Source organism: Impatiens glandulifera, chromosome 7 (assembly GCF_907164915.1).
Source record: "Impatiens glandulifera chromosome 7, dImpGla2.1, whole genome shotgun sequence".
In the NCBI taxonomy this organism is placed as follows: Eukaryota; Viridiplantae; Streptophyta; class Magnoliopsida; order Ericales; family Balsaminaceae; genus Impatiens; species Impatiens glandulifera.
The window spans coordinates 47,045,105-47,066,231 of record NC_061868.1 but is presented as its reverse complement, the minus strand read 5'-3'; the positions used below and the strand labels follow the sequence as shown (position 1 = coordinate 47,066,231).

General features: G+C 32.3%; 3 protein-coding genes across 3 annotated transcripts; 1 reads left to right on the top strand and 2 right to left on the bottom strand.

Moving 5' to 3' along the window:
• Nucleotides 1-4,115: 4,115 nt before the first annotated feature.
• On the bottom strand, nucleotides 4,116-6,517 carry LOC124944461 (protein NRT1/ PTR FAMILY 1.2-like). The gene is made up of 4 exons (XM_047484717.1): nucleotides 6,379-6,517; nucleotides 6,062-6,279; nucleotides 5,294-5,850; nucleotides 4,116-4,976 (listed from the first exon to the last, which is right to left on the bottom strand). The coding sequence occupies exons 1-4, from the start codon at nucleotides 6,479-6,481 to the stop codon at nucleotides 4,139-4,141; spliced, it is 1,716 nt and encodes a 571-aa protein (XP_047340673.1). The 5' UTR covers nucleotides 6,482-6,517; the 3' UTR covers nucleotides 4,116-4,138.
• Nucleotides 6,518-9,746: 3,229 nt separating this feature from the next.
• On the top strand, nucleotides 9,747-11,910 carry LOC124944462 (protein SCAR). Its single transcript, XM_047484718.1, is given in 4 exon segments — nucleotides 9,747-10,115; nucleotides 10,117-10,152; nucleotides 10,188-10,439; nucleotides 11,290-11,910. Coding segments are annotated over 4 exon segments (1,038 nt in total). The 5' UTR covers nucleotides 9,747-9,824; the 3' UTR covers nucleotides 11,749-11,910.
• A 518-nt stretch (nucleotides 11,911-12,428) lies between these two features.
• LOC124944686 (protein EMBRYONIC FLOWER 1-like) lies at nucleotides 12,429-18,335 on the bottom strand. The gene is made up of 5 exons (XM_047485012.1): nucleotides 17,799-18,335; nucleotides 17,154-17,563; nucleotides 15,538-16,991; nucleotides 12,843-14,194; nucleotides 12,429-12,768 (listed from the first exon to the last, which is right to left on the bottom strand). Exons 1-5 carry the CDS (start codon nucleotides 17,948-17,950, stop codon nucleotides 12,765-12,767), a joined length of 3,372 nt encoding a protein of 1,123 aa, XP_047340968.1. The 5' UTR covers nucleotides 17,951-18,335; the 3' UTR covers nucleotides 12,429-12,764.
• Nucleotides 18,336-21,127: the final 2,792 nt, after the last annotated feature.

The window sequence follows — 21,127 nt, the reverse complement described above, 5'->3', positions numbered from 1 at the left end:
AACTTAGGGTTAGTATTCACCTTTTAATGATGTTAGGCTAGAAAATGGATAAAAATGGGACAACGAATTAAGTATGTAGCCCGTAAACACACTTAACCATTTAACTAGACGCAGAATTTATCGTCCGACGGGCTCTCAGTAACTTAGGGTTAGTATCCACATTTTTATTGCCGCTAGGCTAGAAGAGAGATAAAAAAATTGAGACAATGAATTAAGTCTGTAGCCCGCAAACACTGAACCATTTAACCAGACGCAAAATTTGCACGGGCTCGAACCTAGGAACCTATGTTAGTATTCACATCTTATTATCGCTAGACTAAAAGAGGGGAATTTGTTTTACCTATTTTCATTTAACTTGTTTTAAACAAATTAAATATTTTGTTTAAAACATAACATTATTTTTTTAATTTTTTTAATTATTCGTAAATTATATTAAACTTTTTAAATAAAAATATATATTTGTAAACACTAAAATGTTACCCTCAATTTATAAATTTTAAATAATTATTTTTAAGTAAATAAATTCAAAATAATTAAAATAAGGCCAAACTAAAATTAAAGAATTAATCGTGAAAATTATTATAGTAATTAACCTCAATAATTAAAAATAATGATCAAAATAAATAAAATAAAAGATAAATGTTGGTATTCATTTTATCCCAAACTAATTTTTAAAATGTTAAAATAAATTAAATAAATTAAAATAAATATTGTATCCATTTAATCATAAATTAATTATTTATAAATTAAAAAAAATATCATTATAAATAATAAAATAAAATAGACAAAATAAAATATTATGTCTATTAAAATAATTTTATATATTTCGTATGATAAAATAAAAATAAAAAACAAATTTCAAACGGGAAATTTGAGCAAATGACCCTAAAAATGCCTTAAATGCGTCGCTGGTCACCGCATAATTTTAATTGCGTTGATGACCAATTTATATTTTTATGACAAAAATACCCTTATCGCGATGGGTCATCTTGTCACGCAAGGAGAAAAAGTGTGAAAAGTTCATAATACCATTACTATTTAATATAATTTCGGCCTTTTTTTATTTCTCTTCTTCTTGTTCTCCTTCTCTCTCTTCCCGCTATTTTCTCTAAACGACGGACAACCACGGCGACGATCTTCGACGGACACCACCATGAGCACAACGAGCAAGAGCATTGTGAGAACTGATACTCTTCTTCCTCGATCTGTTTGTTGTTTTTATTATTTATTTAAATGAATTCAGATGATTTTGTTCATTTTGTTCATCTTGTCGATGATGATAATTTGATTCGTTGTTTGATATCATTCTCGCGAAAGCTCGTCCCTTCTCGCGATGGGGGCCCTTCTCTAGTTGGGCGGTACTTTCTCGCGAAGGGCACACTCGTCTCGCGAAGGGCACGATCGTGCACTTCGCGTAACGATTGTGCCGCTTCGCGTGATGATCGTACCACTTCGCGTGACCATCGTGGCGCTTCGCAAAAACTTGATAGTGCTGATCTATTTATTTGCTATGGCGGAGTTGTACTTAGAGAGGTTGTTGCAGCTAAAGCCAATTGGCTAGTTTTCAGTTTTACTGATTTGATAAACAATTTGAATTAACTAATTTTCTTCTTCTATTGTTGGTGGTTCAATTTCATGCTAGTATTTTGATCATACTTAATGATGATTTAAGATTGGTGTAAAATACCAAATTCGATTCCTATTATTTTTCAGCTGAATGAAAAATGATTTTCTTTTTTTGTTTGATTAAAGAATACTAGCATTTAGCCCGTGCATTTGCACGAGTAATAATATAAAAAACCGTGAAAAAAATTACGGATAACATTTTTAATTTTATTTTTAACCGTTTTAAATTTATGGGTGGGTCAACCCACAATCCGACCCAAGTATCCATTTATTCAACATCATTATATATTAGTTAGTTAAAAAGTTAAACTTATATTAATATTAAAACGTGCCGCGTTTATCAAATTTGGTGTTGAATTTAAAATATAAAGTCTTTGTAGCCTAGTTGGTTAAAGAGTTATACTTGTTTTGATAGGTTGCAAATTCGAAACATACCTCTAGCATTTTTAATTTTATTTTTAACCGTTTTAAATTTAAAAACGGGTTAACCCACAATCCGACCCAAGTATCCAAATTAACCACAGCTCTCGACCCGGCAATCCGGACACTTTAAAAATTAAGCATCATTATATATATATATATTAGTTAGTTAAAAAGTTGAACTTATATTAATATTAAAACGTCCCGCGTTTATCAAATTTGGTGTTAAATTTATAATATAAAGTCTTTGTAGCCTAGTTGGTTAAAGAGTTATACTTGTTTTGATAGGTTGCAAGTTCGAAACATACCTCTAGCATTTCTAATTTTATTTTTAACCGTTTTAAATTTAAAAACGGGTCAACCCACAATCCGACCCAAGTATCCAAATTAACCACAGCTCTCGACCCGGCAATCCGGACACTTTAAAAATTAAGCATCATTATATATATATAGATTTCATCTACTCATATTCAGGCCTATTTGTCGGTTTTGTCTTATCAATTAAGTTCTTAACCATGGTTGAGACTTTTGCTAGGATTTATTTAGTATTTAAGGGATTTTATTTGAATAGGTTTAGGGTTATGCTGATTCGCTGAATATTATGAACAATATCTTCAACTCTATCAATCTTTTCTCTACTTTGTTTACGTCTCAATCTATAGGTGTAAATCTCATTCGATTTGAGATTAATTTCAAATAAACTCATTTTTGAATTAAGAATCTATAATTTACAGTAATTAAGATTATTTAAAACAAAAAGACTTTATAAATTGCTCAAAAAAACAATTGTCACAAAGAACCAAATTTAAGATAATCCAACAATTAGATAATCATCAACTAAAATCAGTGAAAAAGATACAACAGAAACAAATGTATTATTAATCACCTTAAACAGTTGTCTTTCTAAATAATCTTAGAATATCAAAAGATGCAAAGAACATTGAACAACGAAACTTCCAACAAAAACCGAGTTAGAAGGTAAAACAAAACGCCTAACATTACAGACACGGGTAAACAGGGAAAACTTTTTGATAAGGAAATTCTCATCGCTTCGCGTGACGATTGTGCCGTTTCGCGTGACCATCGTGCCGCTTTGCGAGATCACACGAATCTTCCCTAAAACGGAACCGATTCAGAACATCATCTGCAAATATCATAATCGACGAGATTAACAACCAATATAAACAAGATGAACAATAAGAACAACTCATGATTTAGGGTTTGAAGATGAACATAATGGAAATAAAACATAAATCGATCCATATGATGAACACATGATATTATAACAGATTTTAGTCGTCGATCTGTATGATGTGTTCGTTTAGAGTTTTGTCGCCTTTGAGAGAGAGAATGCGGAGTGGAGAAAAGAGAGAGAAAGAAAAATAACGAAATGAAAAAAAAAATTGAGTATATATAAAGAACGTTTTCTCGGGGATATTTTCGTCAAAAAAATATAAAGGGGTCACCAACGCAATTAAAATTATGGGGTGACCACCGACGCATTTAAAGTCATTTTTATGGTCATTTGCACAAATTCCCCCTTTATTGCTCAAATTCCCCTTTTAAAGGGGACTTAAGAAACGTTATTTATCAAGTGTGACCAAAACCATGAATAAAGTCTAACAGTTCACGCAACCATTCGATTCAACACATGGACCCATTCGATTCAACACGTGGACCCTTATCCAAAGGGTAAGGACATACCGCGTAGCCCACTTTAATAAAAAAACAAGCGTTTTCGCATCACACAGGATTGGCTAATGCCCGAGGCTCATACGCAGACGAAATGTTGGATGGTAATAGAGCACCCAGACACGCGTGCGCGACCGAGGATATTCTCCTTTCTCACGACGAACATATAAACATCGCCGATACTCAACTAAACCATTTGATTCAAAGCTGAAAAAAGTCATTAACGACCTTCGATTCACTTGTTGCTTCAACTAACTTATGAAGGCTATAAATAACATCCCGATCCCGATCAAACATAAGGAAAAACAATCAATCTCAAGCCTCCAATCAAGCTCTCACAGAATTCGACATAGAAATTTTCTCAAACTTTTAAATTTTTTTCAAGTCTTATGTAAAACTTTCAATTCATTCTTATAGAGGCATAATAATGCCTACTACAAACCATAAAATAGAAAACATTAATCAAACTAAGGCCAGCAAGAACCCAATAAAAGTAATCATAGTGACCTTTGTTAATATTACTAGAGATCCAACTCTCATTTCCTCCTCCTTTGGTAATCCCATCAATGCTAGTCATTATAAGGCTAGCTAATACTCCACCTAAACCCATGGAAATGGTTGAAAGATTAGCCGCAATGCTAGTCATACCTCTAGGCAACTCACACATATACAGCTCCATCTGAGCCAACATATTGAGTGCCTCCCCCACACCCATCAACACGCTATGAGGCAATAGCCAAAACGCGGACATTGGAACCATACCTTTCGGATTATCCACAAGCCCTTCTTGTATTGCAAGAGATCGCCTCACACTCTCCACGTAAGCTGCCACAACCATGGATAAGAATGATATGAATATCCCTAGTCCCATCCTAGTAATGGGGGTCAACCGTGCAGGCCTTCCTAGAATATAAGATGCTACTGGAATGAGTACGCGGTCGTATAGCAATATCCAAGCAACCATGGAAATGATCATGAATATGGAGAAGGATGCGGCTGGTATTTGGAAATTTTGTGTGATGCGTCTGTCCATTGAACCAGCCTGCAAGACTGGGAATGATGGTTGGCTGAAATTTACAGACAGGATGATCCCTGTGGACCAAAGAGGGATTAGCATGATTAGTTTCTTCAAGGCTTCCACTTGATCCACAGTGCAAAGGGTCCATGGATTTGATGCACTTCCGTTTGGACTAAGGTCCTCATTTGGATCTTCGATCATACAAGATTTGTTCAAAAACCTACGTCCAAGAACCAATCATTAATGAGAATCATTTCTCCTTAAATGCCTTTTTACAATTGAAATTTGGATTCTAAAACATATGAAAGAAAACTAATGATGGTCTATCACCCAAACCACCAAACTAACTCAAGTGTAAAGAGTTTGAACTTGAGAGGTTGAGGTCTCAAGATCGATCATCTTTTTAAGGAATGGATGCTTTCTTAGAACTAAGGGCACAACATCTTTTTAAGGAATGGATGCTTTCTTAGAACTAAGGGCGAGAAATCTTAGAACAAATATGAAAATAATGAGAATGGACAAATCATAAATGTGTACCTTATTTTCTCGCTAGGAACGGCTAGTATAGAATTCATATCGTGGTGATACAACAAATCCTTTTCAATTGATGGAAAAGGAAGATTTCTCTTCTTGAAAGAAGCTACAATCACTTGAATAAACCCTGTGATCAAGCTGGAATTCGGCTTTGATTTCACATACAAAGAGGAAGCCAAGAAAAAAGAAAGGGCTGATAAGAACATGAGCACGAAAGGAACCCCAAAGCCAATTTTCCATCCCAAGTTATCTTGAATATACACAATAAATGTCATCGCAATCACAACTGACAATGCGGAGGTAGCATTGTACCAGTTTATGTACGTCTCCATGGCACCTGTTCTGTTCAAGTTCTGTGCATCATCTTGGAGCTGATCTGCGCCGAAGGCCATTGAAGCCGACCGGATACCCCCAGCTCCAATGGACATGAGCAAGAACGAAGAACACAAAAACATGAGTTGAAAGATTGTTGGGGAGATACATGAGTTGTTGGATGAATCTACACATGGAGTAGGCCTTGCTTGTGGAATCATAGTCGTCAGCCACAAAATTACTGTTCCCTATCATATCGTTAATAATAAAATTGGAAGATCTTGTAAGTCAATTCGTTCGAATTCACTAAACCTATTAGCATAGCAGCACACTACTCTGACATTTCAGTAATGGAGAGAAAAACTCAAGATCATGAGTTGCGAAACATACAAATTAACTCAGATTCAGACAATTTCAAATAATCAAACGAAGGGAACGCATATGTGTATATATATTTACCAGGAAGCTGAAAATGCAGCCATAGGCGATCATCCGGTATCGGCCAACAAGGGAATCGGAGAAGTATGCACCGATTACGGGGAATAAATTGGTAGCGGCGGACCATAAATAGAGAATATTGGAGCTAGAAATCATCTCCAAATGGTATTCATTCATCAAGTAGGTTATCATGTTCGATGACAGTCCATAACTGGCAACTTTTTCGAATGTCTCGTTAGCTGAAAATCATACTAATTGAATTACACAAAACTGGAAGCAGAAAGAGGAAGAGCAAGCGATCGAACGATAATCGATGGAGGAAAAGAGTAAGTTCAAACCTATGATGAAAGGAATGGTTCGAAAACCGCCCTTCTTAGAGCCCTGATCTAGTAGAAGAGCTTCTCTCACTTCCGTTTTCTCTTCGTGCATGTTATTCTCCATTAAGAGGCTGCTCTCCGATCTTCTCCGGCAGACTCTCTTCTTGCTTTCAGTCGGTAATTTCCAAGGACTGGCCGGAGAAAACTAAATATTCAAGTTGTCAGGAATATTGATGGAACAAAATTTAAATAGTCCTTCAGACTTATATATAGGAACAAATAAATCCTTACACTTTTTTAAAATATAACCAAGACCAACTTATTGCAATAAAATATGAACAATAATATATACATAAAAATAATTACTCTAGATCTATCCAACTTGACTTCTATTACAATAATAGTGTTTGAATATGTGACTATAATATTATATTATTCTGACATTTAATTTAACTAATTAGACTAAATTAATTTTATTAATTATAATATAAAACCATTATATATTTTTAATATAACTAAATTATAATAGCTACTAAAAGTGGTTGATTGTGAATTTGTGCATATTGAGAGTTAAAGATACAAAATGCGCAATACTTATAAATTAGGGTCTAAAATGAAATCTTGCATTCTCGTGTAACACGCGTAATGTGTCACAGTTAGTGACATAGATAAAATATATATTCAATTGCTCTTGTTTGTTTGGTTAAAATTACAAATTTATACATACCTTCTTTATTTTTAATATAATTGTCATAATTAATATTATAATCACTTTTAAAAATTAATAAGATAAATAGTAAATATTATTTTATTTTTATTTGATATAAAATAAAAATGAAAGTAAATTATTTATTAAACTTTTAAAAATAAAAAGTAAATAAATGAAATAATATTTTTCATACAATTTTAAATCATTTAAAAAAAAATTATTATTAAGTTACTACATTATACTTTTACACTAACATTCATCCATATATATATATATATATATATATATTCCATACGATGAAATGACCTTAAAAAAAAGTGACACTTTTATTTTATTTTTGAACGAAATTGTCTATATCGCGAGACGTTCACAATCGCTACAGCATTCGCAAAGTGGCTGACACTTTTTGCAATTAAAACATCTTCAAATTTTCCTATAATTATATTGAACTAACTCTCAAATTTCTCCATCTTTCCCTCTTCATATATTTAATTAATTTTAGAATAAATTAACTAATTTTTTATTTAAATTTATTTTTTTATAAAAATAAACAAACAAATATATTTTTTATACAAACATTAAAAGATACATTTGAATTAATTAAATGAATTATAGAATCAAATACATTCTTTCTTGTTAATTTTAAATTTCAATGTAATCACATTCTTCTAACTAATACAATCAGATATTTATAAACAATTAAAAGAGAAAGAAAATTAATTAAATAAATTTTGAATTACAAATTCAAATTCATCATCAAAACATAGCCACAGTTTGTGCGTGCGGATAGATCTGAATGATCTCAGGAATCAGCGAAGTTCTTGATTTGATGAAGAAGATAGAGAGCATCGTCATTGAACTTAGCTCGAATCTGTTTGAGAAAATTAGGGTTAGAAATTGAAGCAGACGCGATAAGAGCAAATCGAAGGAGGTTGAAGACGATGATGACGAAAGCCAAATGGAGATTAGGTCTAATTAAGGATAGAAGAGAGGAGCAGAAGGATGAAGATAGAATGTGATAAGAATCGATTAAAACAATGGAGAATAGAGTGATTGAAAACGCGATGAAAAGAGATATCAAGGCGATTGAGATTATCGCAAGAAGTGCGCACGATAAGAAGGATCCATGGAGGAATGTAAGGAGAAATAGCTCTATGTTGCCGCCGGCGACCACCATTTATTATTAACTAATTAAATTATCATTCTCAATCTTAAAACCCTAATACATTAATAAATAAATAAAACAAACAAGACCTTACCTTATATATTGAAAATAAAAGTGAGATTTGAGAGAAAGTAAGGAATTGAGTGCACCATACTCATTCTATCTGTCTATTATATTTACCTCTTTTCAATTTTCAAGAGAATCTCACTTTTTTTTTTTTTTTTTCTTTATTTGGAAGTTTATTTTTATTTCTTTTAAATTAACTTTAAAGCGATTGGCGTTAATTTAGCCTGAAAATGATATTTATGATAAAGGTAAATACCAAATTAATCATAGAATAACCACTTCTACATCAATTATACACTCCAACTTAAGGTTTAAAACCACTTTTACTATTTAAGTTATTTTAATGAGTTTAAAGATCTTAGTTTATATTTAATGTTCTATCTCGTTTTATTTCAAATAATTTTTATTACTATTATTGTTGTGTACGGTTTTTAAAAGTTAGGAGATACAGTTTATATTATATTCTTTATAAAATAAAAATTATATGATAAAATTGTACTAACTTTTATAAAAAATAAATAAATATATTAATGATATTATATATTTAATTTTGTTTATCAGATTATTAAAATAAAATCTTCATTTATATTTGAGAAAAATAATTCCAACTAGAGTAATTTAGATTAAAAAAAATTAGTGAGGAATTATAATTGTTTTCTTCAAACTCAATGTAAAATCAGATTTTTGGTAATGTTTTAGGTTAGGCTTTATTTGGTGTAGGGTTATTCTAATAATCTAAAATAAATTAAATATTATTTTATTCGAATCACTCTCTTATCAATCAAATCAATTAATTCATTAACCAAAATATCAAAATATATTTTATTTTAAATTATTATATTTTATTTTATTTATAAATATTAATATCTTTTAAGTTTTTTATTAAAAAAACATTCACACTCTCTTAAAATCATCGTTCATCATTATTTATTATTCTTTCTAGATTATTTCAATAATTTATATGTGATTTATATTATTTTTTATAATTATTTTAACTTTTTTTTTGAAATATAATAAATAATATTTTATAACAAATTTTGTCTTAGGACTAGTTTGATGCAGTGGTTATTGTTTTTTTTTTCATCTTTAAAATATGTTTGATTAAATTTTTTAAAAATTAGTTTTTTATGATTAATAGTAAAAAAATATTTTTTGTTTTTTAAAAATAAATTAAATATTTAAATATATATAAAAAGAGTGATTAAATCATCTGAATGAAGCTGGAATTCTGAAAAAACAACTGCCTTAGTTAAGAAAAAGTAACAAAAATATGAATTTATAATTATGGTTATCAGGGTAATTTTTATAATATTTGATTTAAAATATTTTTATTTAGGAGTAAATAGTTAAAATAATTGAAACAGATATATTAATTAAATTTGATTATTTTATTTTTTTTGTCTGGAAAATGATTGCACCATTTTAATTTGTGAGTCTCCTCCTCCTCTATTCAACTGTTGAAAGAAAAGAACGGAATCTGTTTCTCTCTCTAATCTCTCTCTCTACTTCTTCTTCTTCATTGAAACAATGAAGGCACAGCAGCAGCAATCGAAGCTGAAAACCGCCCCACGCCCGTTATTTTCTTGCGGGTTGTTTCGTCATTGTGCTCGAACCGTTCTCAGTCCAACCACTCCATCTTCTCCATCTCGTCCCCTTACCCATTTCACTCCGCCGCCGCAGCAGCAGCCTCACTCATCAAACCACCTTCTTCCGCCGCCACCGCCGCCGCCGCCGCAATCGGAATCCGAATCATCATCTTCTTCAAACACTTCACAGAGCTTCACACAATGGAGATTTCCTCTCACTAATTCACCCGTCTTCTTCAATTCCACAACCACCGTCTCCACCACCACCAATTCCGACCCGATTAACAAACCCGTTAATTATAACCCAATTCCTTTGCCGGAACCGATCCCACTTACGGATCTTAAAGAACTCTTTTATGTTGTCGAAATCCAGCTCAGTTCCGGTTCAGAATCAGACCGGTTCAAGGCTATTCATATGCTCGAGCGATCTCTTGTTCCAAATCCTCCGGCGGTCGCCGATGATGACGCTCACTCTGCCTGCCCAGTTGCAGTTATGGTGGCGGTGCTCGACTCCCTTAAAGACACACACACGCCGGCTGCCAAATCAGCCACCAAGGTATATATATATATCTGTTTGCATTAAACATTTTATTTAAATCGAAATTACATATTTTTATTTTTTTAGTTTAAATTATTATATTTTCAACCAGTTCCATTTTTTTCTTTTTTAATTATGTAGAACTGCCATAATATCTTTATCATTATCTCTTTGTTAAACTCGAAATCTATGATAGATTCGGTGTGAGCTCATTAAACTCGTAACATTAGAATATATGTTAGGGTTAGGGCTCGGGTAGACTAATTAAATTTGTGACATTTTGGTGTATTAAGTTAGGTACGGATCTATGATTGGGTTTGGGTGAACTCATTAAACTCGTAACATTCAGATCTATGTTAGGTTAGGGTTTGGATTGACTCATTAAATTTGTGACATTTTGGTGTATTAGGTTAGGGACAGATCTATGTTAGGTTTGAGTGTGCTTGTTAAACTCGTAACAATTTAGTCTATTGGGTTAGAGATGAATTAATGTTAAGGTTCGAATTTGTTAAAGTCCAACCTGAAATTATTGTTATTATTTTTATGGGTTTGCTGAAGTCCAAACTGAAATTATTGTTATTATATTTATAGTAAAAACATGATATAATTTTTTTTTTAATTAATTTATTATTTATTTCTCTAATTTATAAAAAAAACAACAAAATTTATGTTTATTCCCACCCAAAAAAAAGTTTTAAGCCACCCTGATTTAAGATATTTTGTTCAATTAGGATGTCCTCTATTTTATTATTATTATTTATTAAAAAAATGTACTAAATAATTATAATTAATGTATTTATTTTAATTGAAAATAATGAGAAATCATCAATTTAAAAAAAAAATGTAAATTAAAAAAATTGGTTTCCAGGTACTTTTAGCACTTTGTTTGGCGGAGGGGAATCGGAGTGTGGCAGTCGAGAGTGGAGCGGCAGCAAGTATAATAGAATCGCTATCGGCGATGGAGATTCCGGCGGCGGAGAGAGCTTTAGCGGCGTTAGAACTTCTCTGTACGGTAGCAGAAGGAGCTGCAGAAGTTAGAGCCCACGCTTTAGCAGTGCCTATAATGGTAGATGTAATGGGAAAAATAACAACAGCCAGAGGTAAAGAATACGCGATTAGCGTTCTCGCCGTCATTTTCTGCGCCAACGACGGCGGCGGTGGCGGTGGAGATGAACCGGCGGAGGCGCCGGAGTGGGTGGCGAAGGCGGTGGAGTTAGCGCTTCAAAGCGGCGATTGTACTGCTAGAGGGAGGAGGAAAGGTGCACAGTTATTGAAAACACTTGAGGAGATTGGACGGCCTGATTTGGTTGTGCAGGTTGAGCAGTAGAAATGAATCAACGGCTGTGATTCAACGGACATGGTTGTGTCATTTTCATGTATGTTTTGTTTAGTCAAAAGTGGTTTGGTCAACAGTAGTAATAACTACAGTACGCCAACTGTTGGGTGCTTGTATTTTTATTTTATTTATTATTTATTTAAAATTTCTTTTCTTTTTATATTAGAAATAAATAATTAGTTTCATTATATATAAAAAAAAATAAGGGAAAAATACAAAATTTGTCATTGAAAGTGCGCAGAGCAGTGATAACTGACAGCACCCCACCATGGATAGACATGATAATGGAGGAGGCAATAGTACACAGACCCTCTTGTTTTTTTCTCATTTTACTCCATTCATATTTTTGGCATTTTTCAAACATCAATTTCCTCACAATTTATTTATTTATTATTATTAATATAATTTTTTATTATTATTAATTACGAGAACTAGCTTAATTTGTTTCTTGAAGAAATCGAACTCATGACATTTGAATTATCATGAAATATAAACATAATTTAGAACTTAAATTGAAATAAAAACCTTAAACATGAGATCATGATAACTTTCTAAAACAATAGTCATATATTTATGGAATCAAAACAAATTGAATAAGTAATAAATTTAGATGGATAAAATGATCTATAAAGATTATAGATTGATTACACATAAAAATGACTCATAAAATGAAAATCCAAAAGAGTTTAATTTATTTTTATATAAGGAATTAAGTTGCCTCCAAAGATCTCTATCTATGATTACATAACACCATTCATTCATTAATTAATTAATTCAATCTTAAATTATCTTGTAACTTTCAACTCCCTTTATTTCTTTCAGCTCATTCCAGAGTCTGGATGAAAAACATATATGAAATCACACAAGCATATATGAAATATATATACAGCTAAAATTTTCAGACACAAAGGCTGCTGCTTTCAATTTTCTGAGCAATGGTTCATGAATTTGGAGCTGTATTCTGTTGGTTGTGAGTTCTTCTGTCTGTCTGTCTTTGTATGGCTCATTTAGCTGCTCAAAATTTTAACATAATAATAAGACCCAAAATGCAATCATGTCAGTTTGTTTAGAAAAGAGTTAGTTACCTTTGGTGATGAGAGTGTTCTTTTGAGTAGTAGATCGTTTTCGGCACCCTTTGTGGCTTCTTGTTGTTGTTGTTGTGTCCTATTTTGAGATCCTTGCCACTTATCATATACATATTTCCCGGTCCTGGTGAAGTGAAGTCGGCAGGGTTGCGATTAACAGTGCAGAGGTTACGATTTTCGTAGTTACTTCTAATACGCGGAATAGAAGAACTTGTGTTGTGATCATCTAAATTAGTATGGTGCTGTATTGGCAATGATGATGTCATAATATCTGAATCCACTACAGGTCCTTTCAGCTTGGCCCGAACAGGATTTACAGATAAGAGTGGCGGCTTAGGGTTGCGACGTTCTTGAGAGCCAAATGAAACTTGACCGCTATAATGATTTCCCCCCCTTTGAGACCCGCCATTTTGAAGAATGGCAGCATTAGAGGAGCAAGCGCAAAATTTCCCAGGACATACAGGATCGTGATCGTACGGGAACAGATGATCGTGCGCGGCCGGATGCAGATTGCAAGGAAACAACGGTCGAGATTGAAGGTTGGACTTTTGATGATGATCCATGCTTGACCTTGTTCTTGCATCCATGAGGCTGAGTAATTGCATGGCAGGTATGGTTTCGTTTGCATGTAGATCTAGAGAGCCTCCTGCGTTTTTGTTCAGATCAATGGCCGATGATGTGTTTCTGAAGGATTGATAATGGAAATCCATTATCTGGGGTTCTAGGTTTGAGAAATTCAGGTCTAGATTTCGAGCCTTTTTTCCTTTACGATCAAAATTGTCCGACTGAGTTGGATATTTTTGGGGTATTCTGTAACCGGAAGGCAGACAGTTTGGATTGGGCCAATTACCGTTATGGTGTTGGTAGTGAGATTCCAAACTAGACATATCACCACTCCATTTTACAACTGATCGGGGATCAGATATCTTCTCTTTGGCTTTTGATGAAGAACCACCGTAAACAGAAAACTCCATGTTTCCATTCATTTGCCTTGGATTTAACAAGCTCCTATTTTGCTGCTCATAGAGACTGTTATTATCATTTTGTTGAACAAGTCTACTCATGTTTTGGTCCATTCCATATGGAGGAGGTTTTACCATTAAGGGATTGTTATTATCCTCTTGTGAAGATTCCAACCCTCCATTGATATGTGCTCTGGGATAATACATTTGTTCTGAATTTCTCATGTGATTCATTCTCTCTGTCAACACGTGGTTTCTTTCGGCCTCATGACAACGCCTTTCATACTGTTTTCTTGCGAGAAGCTCAACTATCTCCATGGGAATGTCATCGTTTCCTTGTTCCTGCATCTTTCTGGTGGATTCCTCGTGTACTCTAGGACCAGAAAAGTCCTGCAAGATCATTGTAAACATGTTATTTAACAACAAAAAAATGCAAAAGGTGTAGAGCCATTAAAGCAAGAAGAAAACCCGAATTCCAATAATTAGAAAAATCAACAATTTAATGCAGGCTAATTGAGCTATGATGATCTTCATTCATACCTCTAGAAAGTGGCGGTGCTACACCTAAAAACAACTATCTAAATCCCACCAATATCTAATTTAGGTGGTAACCAAATCAAGAAAAATGGTTAATGTATGAAACACGGATCCTCGGAACGATATTGGAAGTATGGGTCAGATGATTTGTCTTTTGATCTCAGATTAGGAGTCTTATAATTGTTTCAATTATTAGTATGAACTGTAGGTGAGCTCGAGTTAACTTTTTATTTCCCTGCTAAGAACACCAAATAATTTCACTTTAATATTCTAACGGAAATAGATTCAAGAACCAAAGCATAACATTGAAATCCAACAAACTACAAAAGAAGAATCAGCAAATTAGATCTCACGTAGACCCAAAGCACAAGAAGTGCTACATGAATCTATGAAACTAAATTAAAAGAATTCGACTACAAAAGTTTCATGTATTTGTATCCACATACTCCTCAACCCGGAAAAATATATAAGAATATGAATAGTCAGAGAAAATTTTGGAAACTATTCAACTCTTTGATCTAAAAAGCAAAGAAGAAAAAACAGGAAAAAAAATATCCATCCCACCAAAGTAGCCCAGTGGTAAGAGTCGGCTTATGAGACTAAAAAGTCACGGGTCTTTGAGTTTAAGCGGGGAACCATGACTGTGGGGTGTCATGTTAGTTCTCCTTTAATTAAAAAAAAAAAAGCAGGAAAAAATGAAACAAAATTTTGAAAAGAGAAACATATAAGATGTCGAATGGGTGATAATTGAAAAACATTTGAAGGGAACTATCATTGAACCAATGTCAAACTCGAGCCAAAAACCCAAACTGAACCATGAACTTGCGCAAGATATAAATTTTGAATTCTAAACTCAATTTCACTTCAAAATAATCATTGAGTTTTCAAAATAAACTTTTATTAACAAAGTAAACTTCCATTGGTCTTCCTAACATTAACGATGGAAAATCTGGTCATTCAAAAGAAAGTTAAAGGAATTAGTTTCAAACCGTTAAAAAGGTTGATTTATATTTTATTGTTAAAATTAAGGGTTAGTTTCAATTTATTGCACAAATTCTAAGTTCATTTATAACAAAACTAAGTTTAAAGTTGTTGAAAGTTCATTATGGGTCTTCGCTTGCCAGAATGTGTCATGCATAACAGTTCTTAATAAATTATGAGACTCAATAGTAGCATCTACGATAAGAAGCTCTTACCAAATATAAATGTTGAGGCGGGCCACCAATATCAGCATGAGCTACAGAATTTTGCATCTCATGAAGATGGAATCTTGTATTTTTCGCAGATTGCTCATTGAGCTCACAAAGTAATTGTTTCCTGGATTCCACTATAGATTTACTTGAAACACTTGACTCTCCAATATACATAGCACTTTTGCCTCTCTGATCTTCTCTTGAAGGCCGAGGCAAAAGATTATCCCCACCATCTCTGCTTTGAACAGTAAAACATCCATCTTGCTGTTTCCTAGTCATACAGTTTTCAGGAGGAATGCCTAGATGTCTTCTCATTGTCAAATCATTAGAAGACTGAAGCTTTAATGGTTTAGGAACATTTCCCAAGACCTTGATACCTTGTCTCACATCCGGACCATCTAAAAAATTGCAATTTCTCTCCAGCACTGAGAAAACCTGGCCAGATCCAGCTTGTTGCAGTTTATTTTTCTTCTTAGTTACATATGGCTTTCTGTTGGAACACGTTGGAGCATCATTTGCTAATTTGGAAAAACCACTAAGAGAATCGACATGGTATCTCTCTGAATCTCTTGATTTCCCTTGATAACATTTGTCTATAACCTGTTTACTATAAGACATCGAGGAAACCGAATCATCAAGCTGAGGTGGCTTTATGTTCTTTTTACTTAGAATAGGAGATCTATAACTTTTATGCTGTGTAAACAGGTGATTCACAGTAGGTTGCATGCTGGCACCGGCAGAATCATCTCCTTCGGAAACAGATTCAGTTGTTTCATTTTCAATGCTCATTGTAAGACTTTCGGCATCTTCTTTGGATACTCTGACCTTTTTAGTAACTTTGTCTGTCAACTCTATGGTTTTTCGATCTTTCTCTTTAGGCATTTTCCTTTTTCCTTTAGGATTGCCCAAAACTTTATTAGGATGTCCATCTGAAGTAACTTTATGTTGTGTTGTGGGAACTGAACCTGTTGCTACAGATGCATCCGCCAACAATCTACAAGATACATTTCTTGCTTTTTGACCATCTTCTTCATTCTCTTTTGAACCCAGCAATTCAGTCAAAAGCCTCACTTTTCGAGCCCTTTGACGTTTAGAGACGTTTGAACTATCATGATTCGGACCATACCTTTTTTTAGTTCCTTCTAAGACTGCATTAGTTTCAGATGATGAATTATCAAGCTCTTCCATCACTCCAGCAGGAATACCAGTTACCCTTCCCCTCCAAATATCAGAACCCTCATTAGTCACACCATCTATTTCATGTGCCTGATGATTTACTGGATCACATAACTGCTTACTTTTGGCAAAGTTAAGATTTCCTGTCTGACAAATTACAGGAGAACTGGATTGCAAGAATTCGGGGATCCTACCATCACCAGTGTCACGATTTCTGTGGCTTGGCTCACAAAATTCAATCAAGCTACCAGATTTTGCCCCTTTGAAGGAAGTTCCATAAACTGAAACAACAATAATATAATTGCAACTTGTAAATAATGAGTATGGAAAATGTAGCTATAGTAAGCATAAGAGAATTATAGTCAAAACATAAATAATTTCAGTAAATCTGTGAAAATGTTTAGGAAATACTAGACGTTAACATAGATAGGAATGATGTATACCCATAGTCGTGGCAGATTCAACAGCATGCTTCTTTTGCTTGGTAAGACTAGGCAAAAATATGTGATTTTGGAGGCCATTAACCTTCTCAGAAGCACTGACATCAGCTTTACTTCTTTCCGACTTACCAATCTGCGAAACATTTTTCTTAACTGCGGTAGAACCATCTACATTAGAATTACTGATCACGTATCCTCTTTTGCAACATTCAGCAACCAATCCAGTCTCTTCTGCAGTACCCTTTGCACCGATCCCTTGCAAACAGTTTTGGCAGCGCCACCACCTGAACTTGGGAGCATGTAATGGAGGAAGGATTTTGTTTGCCAACTCGTTCAGCTTATCATGATTACAATCCACGGGAAATGGAAAACAAGTCTTGACATCCTTTTTCCGCATTTCAGCAACATATCCTCTGGGTCATAAATAGAGAATTTTCATAAAGAAAACCAGAAATATGTATGTTAATCACTGTCTAAACAACATGAGACTTATTGAATCAAAATAATAGGACTTTGACAAAAGCTAAAACTATAGCAATCTACACTATATGCTAAATTATACAGGAAGAACATTTATTTTCTACTGAAAGCTAACTAAGCTTGTAAAAAACGATTGAAATCAAAACCCTTTAATAATAAGAGGCTTACCGTATCGAGAAATGAGTGCATTTCACAGGGGCGTCGCACTTATCCATAGAACCGGTAAGGTCTATAGATATAGCATCAATCCTGACTAATGATTCGGGTGACTTGGACATGGGAGTAGAATGAACTGTTCCTGAATCACTTCCGCCCAACATTATAAAAGCTTTCCATGCCGAAATAACAAAGAATCATTGCATAGAACACCAATCAACATCGTCGCCTTTGTTCATCCTGCACTAACAATCCATCTCATTAATGTATCTATATCTGTGGTTATATGTGAGAAAAACTGGCTTTAGGGGAGGGAGAAAGAGAGAGAGAAAGAGGGAACAAAGGGTTTAACAACTCCCATCGCAAACAGTCCAGCACCATCCAAACTGAAATGTATAAGATTCCGATTTCAATTCCATTTCAGCCGAAAATGCTATCAAAATCTATAAATCTTTGATTGTCTGGTTCCCAAAACGAGATCGAACTCGCTAGGGCTTTAGCCTTTATCTCAGCACTCACCAGGTCTTGGGGCTTATTTGTAACTCTCTTTCAACTTAATTTTTAATTTCTTGCAATTTATAGAGTCATTATTGGTATAAAACATTCCTACTATCATATTTGTTTTAAAAAAAAAATGTAACAATGGATTAATTATGTCTACAAATACACTTAACAATTTAATTAGACGCATAATTTGTCGTCTAATGAACTCAAACACAGAATCTCATTAAGGCTGAAAATAAGTATTTTTGTGTTAGGGTATAATAAGAAGGGATTCTTAGTTTATGGATTCATCCAAGTTGTTCCATTTTTTTTAATTAATTATTTATTTATTAATACATATACTTTGATAGTTAAATGTTATTTATAAGACTAAATGTAAGATTTAATTTTTAAATGTTATTTATAAGACTAAATGTAAGATTTAATTTTTGGTTAAAATTATTTTAATTAAAGTGAATATCATAATTGTAGGTAGAAATGCAAATGAATGGGTTACTCAGTGATATATATTTGATTCGAGTTCGAAATTATCGAATCTAGCTTTCGTGAACTTATATTTCAAACCCTAAAATTAAAACATAAGCTGCCTACCTATTCTCTAATCTTGATCCCCTCCTCTTTGTAAACATTGTTTTTCTTGTGGCTTTTTTCCTAGTTTTCATATTCCTTGCTTTAACCCTAATCCTCAGTCCCACCATACATTTCTTTATTTTCATATTATTTTTAATGTTTTCTCTTTTTTTTCTCTTTTCTATTATTCTTTTTCTAACTTTTTTTTAATTGATAATTGTTTCAAAACAAGTAATAATAAATAATATAAAACAAGAGTATAAAACACACCAAACTTAACCATTGGAGATCAATAATAAATAAATAAACTCTAACACTATTCCCCACTCTCCCCCTCCTTACCTTTGTTATCTTGTTATCATCTTAGTTGGTTTTCACTTCACATGGTAATTTTTTTTCTTCTATTTTTAGTATATATTTATTATCATATCATGTTCTTTTTCATCATAAATGTTTTAGCATATATTTATATATATTCATTATGATACCATGTTCATTATTTTCCCTTTTTATTTTAGATATTGTTGATTTCAATCTAGGTATTTTAGTGCTAGATTTAAATTTTGTTTGTCAAAAATACCATATATATATGTATAATTGTTTTTAGAATATGTTTATATTTTCACTAGTATATCATGTTCTTGTTTTAAGTAGGGTTGATTATAGTTTTGCAGCAAATTCTGTTAATGTTCAAGTTTCTTTAGATTCAAATGAGATCCCAATTATTTAAATAGGTTACTTAATAGAGAATGATAATTTATTACATATACCTAAGAGACATAAAAGATATAAGTATAGTCAAATATAATTGAAATTGAAGACATAAAATGTAATGATAAATACAAGTACAAACATTGTAATATAATATTAAAACGATACTTAAATCATTATGGCAACACTTAGAGTCTAAAAAGAAGTTTGAGGATAAAGTTAAACAACCGTAGTTATTGTTAGGCTTCGAAAGTGTAGACACAACTTTGTCACATTTGTTATTTAATGGAAATTTTTGTATAAAACCCATAAAAGAAGTCGTTACAGTTGAATACTAATGCATAACATCCATTTATGTTTTTAAAGGTGGTGGTCGGGGACGGATTCAGGATTTTAAGTTAGGTGGGCTAGAGTTTAATTTAATAAATTATATATATATATATATATATTAAAAATATTAAAATGTTTAAATAAGTTGAGTAAGAAAATCATATTCATTTTATTGCGAAGTTCCGTCTTCACATTCTTCATTTGTTGAAAATGTTCGCTCAATAATAGTGGTAAAAACATGCAATGTTAAAACAATAATCAATTTAGTCAACATAACATCAACTTGTGATCACCCACTCTCGGTCAATTGTTAATACAACTCAACAAGTGTAAAAACCTTCAAATTTGACATCACATCAAGTTTATGATGTACCAATTCACATTTCAAAGTTAATAATATTTTGATCGGTAAAATCTTCAAGGTAAAATTTCATTGCAAACTTACAAATATCATGACTATTAAATGAGTCGATGATTTTTTTGGGTTTAAAGATTTACTAGGAGATGAATTTTGGATTGTAGAGACCGTAGATGTAGTTGGAGAACCTTTACTAATTTGGCGATCTATCTTTTTTAAAAAATTAAGATATCAATGTCTTTCTATTTTTTTTGCAGCATATTGGTGTTCTATTTTTTATATACATAAATAAGTATATTTTATTGAACAATTGAATATAAGGTTGAAAAAACATTAAAAAAAACTTAAGTAACATTCAATCGAAAAATTAAAGTATGATGATGAAAAAGTGTAAGAAAAAATTAAATAATTATAACCTGATAAGTTCTCCAAATTCTGCATTATCAAACATACATAAAATAGTTATAATTTTATATACATAATTAAATTAACGATTATATCAATTAAGAACATGAAAATTATGAAGAGAATTAAAAGAATACAATTAAAAAGAAATTTTTTTTACCTATTCTGAAATTTAAAAAAAAAAATATGAGAATTTTGATGAAATAATTAGAGAATAGAGAATTAGTAGAATAAAATCTAAGATAAAGAAGATATATGAAAAGTGTTAAAATATAAGATAAAATATATGTAAGATATTATTATAATACTATACAAATTGTGATAATATCATTAGTATATTATATTATATTATATCATTATTATATTATATTAATTTCCTTATAATATTTCTTTTATTATATTATATTAATTCAATATAATATTTCTTTTATTTATTCAATTTTTTTTTTTTATTAGAATAGTA